This window comes from Lytechinus pictus, chromosome 19 (assembly GCF_037042905.1).
Source record: "Lytechinus pictus isolate F3 Inbred chromosome 19, Lp3.0, whole genome shotgun sequence".
Lineage (NCBI taxonomy): Eukaryota > Metazoa > Echinodermata > Echinoidea > Temnopleuroida > Toxopneustidae > Lytechinus > Lytechinus pictus.
Window position 1 is genome coordinate 1901504 of NC_087263.1, and position 16057 is coordinate 1917560.

Here is a 16057-nt window from a genome sequence, read left to right on the forward strand (position 1 = left end):
TGATTGACAAAATGAATGAATATGACCGACAATCTAACACTGATTCTAGGGTGGGTACCTACTGAACTTCCTTTTTCCACATTGGAAAGATATATCACTAATATGGAACTATTTTTTTACTGGCAGAAGAATTAGGGCCATTTTACTCTCTCAAGTGACGCATTTGATCCCGTCAGGTGTAGTCTTCATAAATGCCGATTCATTTTTTAAATGAGCCGGTCGAGGTACCCTTTTCTGGTCAGAAATGGAATGTCAGACATATATATATCCTTTCCACTGGTAGTAAACATTCAACCCTCGAATTTCCTCCTTATTTTTTATGAATTTTTTCAAAGTGCCACTTTAAGACACGAGTCTATGGAAAATGAATTAGGCCTATGACACCTTGAAGACTCACCTGAGGACTATCCTGTAGATTCCCAAGCATGAAGTCAAATAAATCCCCATGATCTTTCACCTTTCTCATCATGAACGCAAAGCTCTCGGCAGCGAACCGTCTAATGTACTCCTTACGCTCCTCCCCCAACAGAGGAGAATACATCCTGCAAAACATACATGTACCAGAGGGAAAACATCAACAACCAATGCAGAAAATTGGAAATTAAATAATAATACCAACATACTTTATACAGCACATATCACTGCCAAATGTGTCCCTATTAGTCCGGTCTGTTAGCGTCAAAAACACCCTACTTGTGGACACAGTGGACAAAAGCATGATTTTTTCTCCAGACCTTTGTTTATGTATAAGAATTAAAAATGGGGTATGCTCCAAAAAATCTGGCTGCAGGAACAGTGAAAAAATGGGTGAAAATGTCAGAATTTATGAGTTTAGATTGGTCTGATATATAGACTAGCGCTAGTGCAAAACTCAATAGCAGTGCATTATTTTGCATTGGTTTAGTTCTTGAATTCAGACCCTTTTTGAACAGATATTTTGTTTGTCCTCGCATCTCAATGCACTAAATATCTGAATGCAGATGCTAAACAAGCCGAAGGGTGGTGATGGAGGGGGTTGAATGTTGGTGTGTATGTACATATTTTGGTCTTGGTGTAAAGATGTGCAAGACACATTTTTTGCATGTGTTGCCATGGTAACAGTGTATTATGGCAAAATAAGGTTACAAATCTTGCAGTTAGAACTACTTCCTCTGTTTTCATCCGATTCTCATGAAATTTGGCACACACATTGGTCTTGAGGTGAAGATGTCTAAGACATATTTTGTGTGTCTTTCGGAAATTTTGTTGCCATGGTAACAACATAACATTTGGTGAAAATTGGGGGAAAAAACCTTACAATTCAAACTGCTTCATCGGTTTTAAATCAATTCTCATGAAATTTGGCACACACATTGGTATTAAAGTAAAGATGTACAAGGCACTTTTTGTGATTGTTTCAGAAATTGTGTTGCCATGGTAACAACATATTATATGGCAAAATTTAGGTAAAAACCTTGCAATTTGAACTACTTCATCAGTTTCAAACCAATTCTCATGCATGATATGGCTCACACATTGACCTTGAGATAAAGATGTGCAAGAACTTTTTTTTTTTCATTTGTCAGAGAGTGCATTGCCTTGATAACCACATATAGCCAGAAATGCAGGGAAAACTCATCAATTGTGGATCAATCTACTTCTCAGTTTTCAGCCTGTGCTCAGAAAAGTTTACACAAATATTCATTTTGGGTAAAGATTCACATTCAGTGTTAAAGGGGAATCCAGCCTTGGTCATAAAATGTTGTGTGGAAAAGGAGAAAAATAAGAATGGTGAAAGTTTGAAAGCAATCGGACAAGCAAAATAAAGTTATGGCTGCTTTAAAATTAAGATCCCTAAGGCTACTAGTATGTAGATTTCAAATTGATAATGGGTAAGTAAATTATGACAAGGGGTGAGGCCGCAAGGACAACTTTCCCATTGGCCTTGTACTTTGATTTTTGGTTTTCTCCTAAATTTCATTGGGGCCGTAATATAAACCTGTTAGTATAATGCTTTATGTCCTCATGAAAGAAAGATACAATTTGAAGTAAAACTTTTGAAAAAGACATTTTAGTCAATTAATTATTTCTGTACATGGAAGAGTGGTCCTTCCCTTACATCATTATGACATCACATGTGCGGCCAATTTGAAGTCTTCATGGGTATATAGTGATTACCAATGTTTACAATTACAAGTAGTTCTAACTGCAAGATTTGTACCTTATTTTTGCCATAATACACTGTTACCATGGCAACACAATTTCCAACACATGCAAAAAAATGTGTCTTGCACATCTTTACCCCAAGACCAAAATATGTACATACACACCAACATTCAACCCCCTCCATCACCACCCTTCGGCTTGTTTAGCATCTGCATTCAGATATTTAGTGCATTGAGATGCGAGGACAAACAAAATATCTGTTCAAAAAGGGTCTGAATTCAAGAACTAAACCAATGCAAAATAATGCACTGCTATTGAGTTTTGCACTAGCGCTAGTCTATATATCAGACCAATCTAAACTCATAAATTCTGACATTTTCACCCATTTTTTCACTGTTCCTGCAGCCAGATTTTTTGGAGCATACCCCATTTTTAATTCTCATACATAAACAAAGGTCTGGAGAAAAAATCATGCTTTTGTCCACCGTGTCCACATAATTCCGCTAACAGACCAGACTATATGTGCTCGATTGGATATCATTACAACATGCTCAATTTGATAGCATTACCCTGGCTTTAGCCACACAGCCTTTTGCAGCGGTGGCATTTCAAGGAATAAATTCCTGCCAGGTACCCATTTACCTCACCTGGGTTGAGTGCAGCACAATGTGGATACAGATACATATTTCTTGCTGAAGGAAATTACGCCATGGCTGGGATTCGAACCCATGACCCTCTGTTTCAAATTCAGAACACTAATCCACTGGGCCACAATGCTCCACAGTAATCAGTAAGTTGTTATGGGTGCATCATGGTCTAGTGGTTACCATTATAGTTCTTCAAACAGAGAGTTGTGGGTTCGAGTCCCAGTCATGGCATGTTTTCCTTCAGCACAATATTAATCTACAATGTGCTGCACTCAACTCAGATGAAGAGAATGGGGTACCTGGTAGAATTCCTTGCATACACAGAGAACTGCTGATAAAGCAGCAGCTAAAGCTAAAGCCGAAATAATAGTATCACTCTGTATACTCTGGAAAAAGCATATACAATCCAACAATCAAGCTATAATTTTTATCTTTATTATTATTTGTGGATAGATTTTCTGTACCGTGCTGTTCAAAGTTTTCACCCAACATTTATAATCACAATTTCAACAATTTCATTAATCTGACATTGTCACAAATTCAGCTTCTGTTATAGGACTTTGCCAGAAATGACAACATAACCGACATGTACACGTACAACAAAATAAATGTGAAAATACCGGCATAAAATGTTGCACATGTACACGTACAACAAAATAAATGTGAAAATACCAGCATAAAAAAAATAATCTGCATTGAAGTACCTTTCACAAAATCACAATAACACAATAAAAAAAAAGAGAGAACCACAGGTATGCAGTTTGATAGATTATACCACAGGAAAAATGAATGCCGATGGCAAGATAGTGAGGGGGCGGGGAGGTTTTATGTCTCTCCATTGCCCCCTCCCCCCTTACACCTGCTGTATGATCTACTGCCTCGAGAGTGCTACGTAATACTCACTTGTAAACATCTTGAATATCTCTAACCAGATATCTCCAAAGATATTTGAACATGTAACACAGACATTGGAAAGCGCCCTCTATCAGCTCCGTATCCTGGGTGTCCAAGAGAGAAACAACAATCTCAAAGAAATCTTTGAAATGAGGGTAGAAGTCTGTCTGTAGATCTCTGGCAAGCTGAACCACAAGGCTGGGTAGAAAGAAAAAAAGAAAAGGTATACAATTCAAAAACTGAAATACAAATGCAAGAAATTGCAGTAAACATTGATTTCAGGCAAAAGTCTTTAAAATCAAGGTTAACCCTAAAAGGACTTGAAAGGCCATGATGCCCCCCCCCCAACACTTTGCACAATATTCCTAGCATGCGAATAGATAGCGCTTCAAAAGTTTATTACTTTTTTTCTTTGAAATCTCGCGCAAATTTTGAGACCAACTTCGCGGCATACGGGTATAGCATTGCAACACAACATGACTTTTTATGAGACAATGTTACGTCGAAAATTTCACTTTTTTATACTTCGTGTACAAAGTCTATGGGAGATGGAATTCATATTAAGGGTGATTATTTGTTATTCTAATTGGTCTGCTTAATTGTTTTAGGGTATAATTCAGTTGTTAAATAGTTTGTAATAATTTCCATTGAAAAAAAATGAAAAACAAAAGATGAAAAACCAAAGAAATATACACAATTCTAAAAACAAACAAATACATAAGGATAATTTGACTTTTGCCATTTTTCTTTGTGGAATCCTTAAAGTAGAAATATATTGAAGATCATAAAAATGAAGAATTATATATCAAATTAAAGGGGAAAATAAGAAGAACACGATGATGTACATCATTTATCATGAAGACCGATGAAACTCACTTAATTGATAGTTTAAAGTTCTCTCTCTGAATGCTTCAAACACGCTCAATTACGTCCGCGAAATTGGGATTTTTTTACGACGTGTATAAGTGTACGAGAGACGTGATTGGCTCTCCCACGTCAAGCTCCACTTGCATGCAAAACCTGTTGCGAGGGTACGTTTTCTCCACACTGTCACTGAATACTTTGATCACGAAATGAAAGAAAACCCAGAAGTTTATCTAGATTTTGGATTTTCAAATTGATGATTTTGAAGATGAAGAGAATGATGATGAAGTTTCTAGCTCTAGTGACGTGGATGGAGGTAAATTAGGGGAATTACGTCTATGATGATGAGTCGGAAAATTCAACTTGCATGCCGATTCGCTACCAACCCATGCAGCTTCTGGTGCTAGCTGCATGTAGGCCTACCGGGGGCCAAAATAAATCCATGAAAATTCCAGCCTGACCAGCCATACAGAGTCTCTTCCCTCTGTCAAAGCTCTAAAGAAGGAAAATAATGATATAACTGTACTTACAAACAAGTGAATATATCCGAATCTGAAGGCAAATCAACTCAACGAATAGCAGCAGACGATATTCACCGACGATAAACTTCACGTGGCCGGGATAAATTGTCACTCGTTCTGTGAGATATAATTTCTACCTCATTATTTTGACAAAATTACGAAACTCGGGGAATTATCTATCTATATAAAAATATAGTAACACCTCGTACTATTTTTAAATTACGATAAAACCTTTTTTGAAGCAAAAAGTTGAGGTAAATTAAAATTAGATGTAAAAGATCATCCCTAACATGCGAAGCTCGTATGTGATTGTAAACAAACCATCCAAATACCGATTGAGAGCTGTGCAACACGTGCATCTACTCTCTCAGCCAAGGCGAGCAAGCAATGTGTGTTTGAAGGTTTGTTTACAATCACATACGAGCTACGCATGTTGGGGATGATCTTTTACATCTAATTCTAATTTACCTCAACTTTTTGCTTCAAAAAAGGTTTTATCGTAATTTAAAGATAGTACGAGGTGTTACTATATTTTTATATAGATAAATAATTCCCCGAATTTCGTAATTTTGTCAAAATAATGAGATAGAAATTATATCTAACAGAACGAGTGACAATTTATCCTGGCCACGTGATGTTTATCGTCGGTGAATATCGTCTGCTGCTATTCGTTGAGTTGATTTGCCTTCAGATTCGGATATGTTCACTTGTTTGTAAGTACAGTTATATCATTATTTTCCTTCTTTAGAGCCTTGACAGAGGGAAGAGACTCTGTATGGATGGTCAGGCTGGAATTTTCATGGATTTATTTTGGCCCGCGGTAGGCCTACGTGCAGCTAGCACCAGAAGCTGCATGAGTTGGTAGCGAATCGGCATGCAAGTTGAATTTTCCGACTCGATCATCATATATGTAATTCCCCTAATTTACCTCCATCCACGTCACTAGAGCTAGAAACTTCATCATCATTCTCTTCATCTTCAAAATCGTCAATTTGAAAATCCAAAATCTAGATAAACTTCTGGGTTTTCTTTCATTTTGTGATCGAAGTATTCAGTGACAGTGTGGAGAAAACGTACCTTCGCAACAGGTTTTGCATGCAAGTGGAGCTTGACGTGGGAGAGCCAATCACGTCTCTCGTACACTCATACACGTCATCAAATTCGAGTCAATTCAGAGACCGATGGGAGGTGTATTTCGGAGAGGCATTTTAGCGCTTTTTAATTGGCGATTTCCACCTTATGTATTACTTTCGTTATTTTTGAATGACCAAATGATAATCCCCACATCATGACCTTTCCACTGATATATAATAAGGCCATATTCATAATCAATATATTTCTCCTTTAAGATAAGATTACAAAGATGATCGCGTTCGTGCGTACGGTCCTGGAAATTAGTATAAATAGAGTACGTTATCAGATAATTTTCGTCACTTGATAAAGAGTTGCAGCGGCACTCGAAAGCTCGTGAACTTGTAAGCTAGTGAACACTTTTTGCGAGAGTGATCACGAATTTCCTAGAAAGCCAGTGAACACTTTTTGCGAGAGTGATCACGAATTTCCTTGTTGACCATAGTAGATTGCGAGACAAATGAATACCCTCTAGCGATTATTTCAATCCGCAATAATGAACCTATTTAGTAAGATGATATCTGGTTAAAAAAATTGAAATGAAATTCTGTGTTAAATATGCAAATGTTTTTCATGAATGAATTAGCATATTTTATTCATAATAACAAGAAATAATTATTTTCGGATTTTTTTTCTTCGCTTCCACAACGCACAATGTATTCAACAACACATGTGTTATTGAAGCTCTAGGTGTTGTGGCTCAATGGATAAGTCTCTGGACTTTGAACCACAGGGTCCAGGGTTTAAATCCCACTGTAGCACTTGCATTCTTTGGCAAGGCGATTATCTGCATTTGCCGTTCTCCACCCAGGTGTAGTAAATGGGTATCCAGTAGGAAGGTATTCAAAACATTTGTTGCATTATTATTATTATTATTAAAAAGGAATTACTTACTCAAGTAATGGTATATAAGCCATGCTGTCGGGTACCTTCAGATGGGTCTGCAATGCCAAGACTATCTGGTCTTCAAAGTGGACAAGTTGAGCAAAGCTCTGAACTTGATCAGATATCTCATGGCTGAAGTCAACTGCAAAGGAGAGAAATATTCATTTATTTCGCATGATGATGATGACGACGATGATGATGATGACGACAACGATGATGATGATCAAGATGATAATAATTTATTGATTTTGCATTTATTCCTATAAGCAAGGGCTCACAATTCTACATCAATCAAATCAAAACAAATCACCTTTCTCTTTCACTTGTCTCTATCCGCATACTTCATTCCATTTAGTCACGTACATGTATATTCTAACATTATGTTTTTATGTAGTGTAAACTAGGCCTGGGAGTGAAATTCGATCCATCGAAGCATTCGATCAGTTTGCCAACAATCCGCACTCGATTGTTACTTTTTACACTTATCGAATGTTCGCCAGATGATGATTACTGATTTGAAACATTCGATTATCAAAAATACATGACTGTAAACTTAGATTTTTGAAAACAAAGTGCAAGATATCAAATGAAAATTATGCTAAAATTAACGAATTCCAAAGATCGTATCTCTCTCATGACACACAATGACGATTGGTTCCTATTGGTTCTTTGATTGGGCTTATGGGTGGGATTTATGATAAAAGTCAGCACCAACATGAACATAATTATTATGTAGATTACGTACGCAATACGATACATGTACATGCACAAGACATCCATTCCCAGACAAGAGCAGTTCTCAATCTCCTTTGCTATTCGTCCTTTGAGTGGGCTTGTGGGCGGGATCTAAGTCCGTATCAGCGCAAGTCTAACATACGTAATAGTATACATACAACACATCCATTAATCAGTCACGCGCAGTTCTCAATATCCTTTGCTATTCGTTCTTTGAGTGGGACCGTGGGCGGGATCTACGTTCGCACCAGCACAAGTACTAACATACGTAATACATACATCACATCCATTCCCAGTCACGCGCAGTTCTCAATCTCCTTTGCTATTCGTTCGTTGAGTTGGGCTCATGGGCGGGATCTACGTTCTCATCAGCGCAAGTACTAACATACGTAATGGATACAACACATCCATTTCCAGTCACGCGCAGTTCTCAATCTCCTTCGCTATTTGTTCTTTGAATGGGCTTGTGGGCGGGATCTACGTTCGCATCAGCGCAATACATACAACACGTCCATTCACAGTCACGCACAGTTCTCAATCTCCTTTGCTATTCGTTCTTGGAATGGGCTCATGGGCGGGATTTATGACATACCAGAGCAAGTGCAAGCATAGCTAATACATACAACACATCCATGCACCATATAGCGGTCACGCACAGTTCTCAATCTCCTTTGCTATTCGTTCATTGTGTGCAGTGAGGGCGGGATAAATGACAAAACAGAGCAAGTACATGTTCCTTGTATGTACATACAATGCATTTATTCCAAGTTCCACTCCCATCATACCAGTTAGCGCAGCTACCAGTAGGTCATGGAAGTAGGTCAACTTTTGTGTGTGTGATTTCTGATATTCCAGGAATCTCGATTAATCGAACTAATCGATTGTTTACTCTGGCGAACAATCGAATGGCAAAAAGGGTATTCGTCCCAGGCCTAGTGTAAACTATGTCCCATGTATTGTTACTTATGAAATATACTTGTTTATCAAAATATTATATGCATGTATTATATATAACCCTGCCTATTGCCAGAGAAGGGGAGTTTGTCCCATTATCACTGGTAAAGGACCTGGGGTAAATTGTACCTTCTCTATTTGATTACCAAATAAAGATAATTTAAATATATTATGTAACATGGATTTATTTCACATCCGATTTTGATGAAATTTTCAGTGTCATGCTTGTTGTTGGATTTTTCTCTTTTTATTAAAATCAACTATTTGTTGGGGTGGACTTTAAAAACAAGCGTTTAGTGTTTATTTACCAAAATCTTGAGTGCAATTGAGCTCTCTCCACTTCGCCAAGCCTTCAGCAAAAAATGAATCTGCATCCTGAGAAGAAAAAGAAAAAAGAAAAAAAAAGTTTGTCTCCACGGTGTTAACACTTGTTTATCAAAATCCAAAAAGTTTGAGGACATCTCTAAAATAGCAGCTTGACTTTCAAGTAATGAGTTATAAAGTAGTATCCTTCTTTAAATTATCTCTTTGTTCGCTGGACCATGAACCCATCTGTACTGAATTATTTTCAAGGAGGGAAACAATGCATTGTTTGTTGAGTGTGAAATGCGAAGTTCGCACGGCACCGAGTGTGCATTGGAGCGAAGTACGCGTGGAAAGGGTTATAGAAAGATTTGTCTGCAGGCATTAGGAGACGGTTTTCAGATAATTTCTCTGACCTTTTCCTATTATTATCACCTGCCCTATATGGAATAAAAACCCATTGTTTACCCTAACATTAATTCCCCTTTACATGTTTCCTAATCTTGTAAAGCACTTAAAAAATTAGACTATGTACATTTATTAAATGTGCTTAATTAATTACATATCATCTATTATTATCAATCAGTATTATCATTTTGCAAAGTCATAAAAAATGAGTACTTTAAAAACACTATTACTATTTCCACTACTACTACTACTACTACTACTACTACCACTACTACTTGTACTAGTACCACTTCTACTACTACTACTACTACTACTACTACTATTACTACTACTACTACTACTACTACTACTACTACTACCACCACCACCACCACCACCACTACTACCACTTCTAAATGTACATTGTACTTCTACTATCATGACTACTACTACTACTACTATTGCTTTTGCTTACAAAGTTAAGCTCTAGAGAAATAAATATTTCTATAATAATGTAGCAAAATAATCAAGAATTGTGATAATATTTATATCAAAAATATCGCGACTGTAAAAACATATACATGCACTGTACACACAATACCAACTCTTATCCTACATGGGTGACACATAATTCAATATTCAGAGAATTAACCTACCTGGGGCTCAAACTGAGTCTTCTTACTCCTGTGGACGACATCGATATTAATGTGAGCTATTCGATCCGAGAAGGTTTGAAACTGCATGGAGATGAATACAGATGAAATGAAATATGATCATCATTTTGGTATATTTCAGAGATTCCCAGTGGGAAAATAACTTCAGTGAATTTGTCCCTGTCCCCCCCCCCCCCCCCCCTTCCCGTCCCCCTTCAACCAAAAACTTGGCAGGTCTAAAAATAGGGGAAGAATACATTTCTGTATTTAAATTGCTTTCAAAGGAAACAGAAAGATGATATTGGAAAGATATGAGAGGAGCAACTTGAAACGAAACCATTAAAACTGGTTTATACATTTTGTAAGAGTAATGGAAATTTGATCAGCCTTGCAACGCATGCACGCAAGTCGAGTTATGCGTCTTGTAACGTTGGCGAAGAACAAAAAGAAACAAGGGAAGTGGGAGTTGCGCGACAGCCAAAGTAAGTCACTATTTTTGTCACTTTTTAAAAGTTTATTTTTTCCCGTTTTGGTGCATTTCAGGCCAAAACGGAATAATAAATGCTTATTTTGGTCAAGTTCTTTTCAAATATTTTTATGAAATTAAGACAAAATTTGAGGAGCCCATCAGGGGATTTTGCATGGTTTACCCCCTATACTAATGGCGGCTGCACGATCCCGAGCCATCTGTGTACGAGGAGAATTTTTTTTTTTAATGTTAAAAAACTCCTCGAAACAGACGGCTGCCAGCTGTTTACCCATTTAGAAGATCTACATCATTATCATACATGATTAAATTAGGGTTAGGTCTTTAAGGAAAGTAGAAATCTCATATGGCCCAGTGGATTAGTCTCCGGACTTTGAAACAGAGGGTCGTGGGTTCGAATCCCAGCCATGGCGTAATTTCCTTCAGCAAGAAACTGATCCACAATGTGCTGCACTCAACCCAGGTGAGGTAAATGGGTACCGGTAGGAAGTAATTCCTCAAGAAGCTGTGTGCGCTGTGAACGCCTAGCTTAGCCGGGTAATATAGGAGCGCCTTGAGCACCTAATAAGGTGGATATGTGCGCAATATAAATACCCTATATTATTATTATCATATATCTCAGGGGCAAAATTTTCCTTTTTTTTGCGGTAGATCTCCACACACATGAATAGGACGCAATCCCTGGCTCCTTGGAGAGTAAGCATACATGTACGTTAGTACCGTAAATGATTTTTACTCTCTAGGAGCCTCCTGGCTACCCCCACCCCCCCCCCCTGAATCCACCAGTGTTGCAAAGTTTCAAGACCCAGCTTTTTTTTTTGCAACCAGCCCGTCCAATATACATGCCGATATTCAGGCACTTGATGTACAGACTACAGTGTATGTTCCGTTTCGGCCAGACTTCCATATGTCCCCTCCACTAAAATTGAAAAAAAAATATGGAGAAGGTTTATCAAGAATTATCTAGGCCTAACAATTATATCTAAGACATTTAGGAAGGAAAAGTTTGATACATACCAAAATATGGCTTTATTCCGTCAAAATCTCGAGTGTGTGTAAATCCCAATGGCATCTAGTATTGAATGGCATCAATTTATTTAGTCAAAAAAATAAATAGATCTACCCAATACTCTTGGAGAGTAGACTAGTCGTAATATCGGTAAATATATATTTTTTTTTTCAAAGAAAACAAACGTGAATAATACAATATTAGGGAGGACAACGAGCATCCTGGAACCCGCGACACTGCCTGCGAGGAAGCCGCAGCTCGCAAATGGTCCCAATGTCAAAGTATCTTTGCCAATGTTGATGCAAAATGAAAACACGATAAATACAATAAAAAATCTTTTAAAAATATAAATCTTAACATCTTCAAGATAAAAACAACACTCATACTCACAAATACTATACTTGTCCCTACTATTATCGTTCGTTATCTAAAAACTGGCCGATGCCGAAGATTTCAGTGGATTTTGTACCCAATTCCTCCCGAGTTTTCTCTCTAAACGCACGGCGAGACCAATGCGGAAGTGACCGTGTTTTTCCACATTTTGATCATTAAATTGCTTGGGATTGGCAACTGGTAAGTCTATGAAAAATGTGGGCTAACTTCAGCGAAAGAACTTTTGATAGAGATTCTGACGTCAAAAGTACATAGGCCCCGCCCCCTCAATCCAGAAATAATGATGAAAAAACTAAAAAAAAATATGATCCTGTGCATTTTTTGAGCTGCACATTATATGGTCGTTAGAAAATCGTATTCTAGTGTTATTCCTGTTGGTTTCATGCCAATACCTATCAGGGTTTTGGATTCCCAAGCAAAAAACTAAAAATGACGTCATCCAGTGCTGTTGAATATTCACGTTTCCGACGATCTTTTCGATCACGTGGTTACGATTCCTCATGAATATTGATGAATCGGTAGCGTGGCGCGACGCTTGACTTTTACGTCTAGTCTAAACAAGTGGAATGCCTCTGGCCGTCTCACCTGCATCACGCGATTCAATATAGCAGCAGTGCTGATTTTGAAAACTACTATAACTCGCACAAGATGTTCAGTGATACTTGGTTACTCTTATTTCCACGTTTTATGAACTAGACCAATACACTTATAGAGATATGATGGCAATTCAACAAATACCCCCAACGTGGCCAAAGTTCTTTGACCTTACATGACCTTTGACCTTGATCATGTGACCTGAAACTCGCACAGGATGTTCAGTGATACTTGATTACTATTATGTCCAAGTTTTATGAACTAGACCAACACACTTTCAAATTTATGGCTGTAATTCAACAAATACCCCAATTTGGCCAAAGTTCATTGACCCTAAATGACCTTTGACCTTGATCATGTGACCTGAAACTTGCACAGGATGTTCAGTAATACTTGATTACTATTATGTCCAAGTTTCATGAATCAGATCCATAAACTTTCAAAGTTATGATGGTAATTCAACAGATACCCCCAATTCGGCCAAAGTTCATTGACCCTAAATGACCTTTGACCTTGGTCATGTGACGTGAAACTCATGCAGGATGTTCAGTGATACTTGATTAACCTTATGTATAAGTTTCATGAACTAGGTCCATATATTTTCTAAGTTATGATGACATTTCAAAAACTTAACCTTAGGTTAAGATTTTGATGTTGATTCCCCCAACATGGTCTAAGTTCATTGACCCTAAATGACCTTTGACCTTGGTCATGTGACATGAAACTCAGGCAGGATGTTCAGTAATACTTGATTAACCTTATGGCCAAGTTTCATGAACTAGGTCCATATACTTTCTAAGTTATGCTGTCATTTCAAAAACTTAACCTCAGGTTAAGATTTGGTGTTGACGCCGCCGCCGCCGTCGCCGCCGCCGCCGCCGTCGCCGCCGCCGTCGGAAAAGCGGCGCCTATAGTCTCACTCTGCTATGCAGGTGAGACAAAAACAGTCCTTTTTTTGAAAATATTAAGAGAAATACAGTCGCTGCCATGTAAAGTGAGGAAAATCAATCGAATGAAAAAAAATAAAAGACTGGATATTAGTCTAAATTATTTATGAATGGAATTTTCCACAACTTGAATGAAAAGACCGCATGCGAGAGATCAAATGGCACATGTTCGACCCCAAGCCTGTCAAGAGACCCAGGGAATTCCCCTGATTGACGCAGAAATTCAAAGCTTGATCGATGGGCTTCAACATTCTATTTGAAGAAATAAAATTCAGAGAGGATGAGAGAGCGTGAGAGAGATAGGGGGGGGGGGATATCTGGGATTAAATTGCTGATAATACAATGAAACTGTTATTTAAACTAAAAAGTTATTAATCGCTAGAGGGTATTCATTTGTCTCGCAATCTACTATGGTCAACAAGGAAATTCGTGATCACTCTCGCAAAAAGTGTTCACTAGCTTACAAGTTCACGAGCTTTCGAGTGCCGCTGCAACTCTTTATCAAGTGACGAAAATTATCTGATGACGTACTCTATTTATACTAATCTCCAGGACCGTACGCACGAACGCGAGAACAATAGGTGGGTATTGATCCGTTGCGTCGGTATGCGGCGCGGCCGGTAATCCGTACATGCAAATAAGCCGGGGGTATATGCAAATACGCCGTGGGTCGGCGATATGCAAATTAGACAAAATTGGCGGGCTCGCTAGTTTCCCGTGGGCGGGGGCTGACTAGCTGAGCGGTCCCTCGTTCGGGGCCGGGACCGATCGGGTCGGCGTGCACTGCCAGGCAAGGGGGTATTGTGCTGTCTGATGGTTCGCATCCAGAAGTCGGGGATGTCGATCCCGCTGTCTCTGTTGAAGTTGTTAGGACAAAGACGTATACTAAAAAAAGTTATTTTTATAATTTAGCTCTAAAAAAAATAGATATAATTGTTATTTGTTTAGACCTGTTTTTATTACTTTTTCTACTTGCCTTTATCAAAGATTTTCCACTGTTGCTTTTACTCTGCTTGACTCATTTTTTTTATTTTATTTTCTATTTTATTTATTTTTTTTTTTTGGGGGGGGGGGGTGTAAATAGTTACCTAGAGGTATGCAAATCTTGGCGTATCCTCTGTTATGAACTTGCACCAGCTCCACCACTCCACCTGGGCAGCTTCCTCGTTGGAGTAAAATAATAAATATATGTCTTGGTGGAGACAAAAACTGCTGCATTTGATATGATAAACAAAACAATATGCCTTTAATGTCATAAAGACATTGATATCTTTGCAATACGCCACAGCAGGCATTGTTGCACGTGTTGCACTGCACCGTATCGTATTTGATTTGATGAATGAAATGAAAATAAGAACGGGTTTCATGACATGAACCAAAGGGCACAGAGTAACTTGAACTTGTAAATGGGGAAATTCCACTCAAACATAAAAGAGTATTCTAAGCATAAAACTGAAATAATTGATATGTTTGATACAGTGCTATATTGTTATGGATGTTTATGATTTAGAGGTAAAATTAATGTTTATGATATAGAGGTAAATTATGTTTGTTTCTACTGATACTTTTACCGATGTGTTCAAGTCACCCCCATTAATAAATGAACTTTCAAACTTTAACGATGAAAACAAGACCCAACTCGTCTGGCATTTCTCATCATGGATCTCCGCAACTTAGATAGAAGAGCGCAAATTCGTTCAGTTTTTTATAATTTTCCGGTAAAAGGAGCACTCATCACAAGTTCTATTTATTATATTAGTTTGATCAGTACATTTTCCAGAATACATAACATTAATTATTTGCATGATTCGTTTCAAGAAGTTCATTTTTTCATTTTTTTTCAAAATTTCGACGTGATAATACATTTAATCAATGGCCAAGGACCTGCATTGGAAGAAGTTATCGGCACGTGCCAAGTTTTTAAGTTTTACTAGGTGAGTACTAAAAAAAATTGTACAGTGGGAATTGGAAGCAAGTTTCAGGACATGTTGCTGATGAAATAAAAATGAGGTATAATGAGGCTAATCAGTATTATAAATATTATGTAAAAAATAAAAGTAAACTAGATTCATTTATTTTTAATGGCTGTTACGTTTAAAAAAGGGGGAAAAAATATTTATAATTACTAAAAATAATATCCTAAAATTGGCAACGGCATGTCATGACTGTGGCTAAGGCCGGTCGTCTAGTACCGTATATGCAGTGCATCAGTACCGGGTGCGCTGGCCGTGGCATGTCCGTGGCTACGTTCGGAGTTCTGACGGAGAAGAAAAGATGGAAATAACTTCCACCAAAAACATGATCTAGAAGTCGGATATGTCAAATGATCATCATTTTATAGGTATGAAATATGAATCATCGTTTATTTTTAAAGTAAATCGTAAATTTCTATTTATGGGGAGAGTTTTACTTTTTAGAATGCATTTTTCGTAAATAACGTCTCGTGCACAAGCTACCACAGACTACGAGCCGGGCTGCAGCGGCAAATTTAAAATTGAATATTAATTC

At 37.8% G+C, this 16057-nt stretch overlaps 1 protein-coding gene across 1 annotated transcript in view; it reads right to left on the minus strand.

Moving 5' to 3' along the window:
- The window catches only part of LOC129283329 (small subunit processome component 20 homolog), a 78514-nt gene that overhangs the window by 61447 nt on the left and 1010 nt on the right, over positions 1-16057 (minus strand). The window contains exons 2-6 of the mRNA XM_064114026.1: positions 10123-10203; positions 9085-9151; positions 7097-7229; positions 3696-3884; positions 398-542 (exon numbers count right to left, since the gene is read on the minus strand). Of these exons, the coding sequence (XP_063970096.1) occupies positions 398-542; positions 3696-3884; positions 7097-7229; positions 9085-9151; positions 10123-10203 (615 nt within the window). The remainder of the gene's footprint in view (positions 1-397; positions 543-3695; positions 3885-7096; positions 7230-9084; positions 9152-10122; positions 10204-16057) is intronic.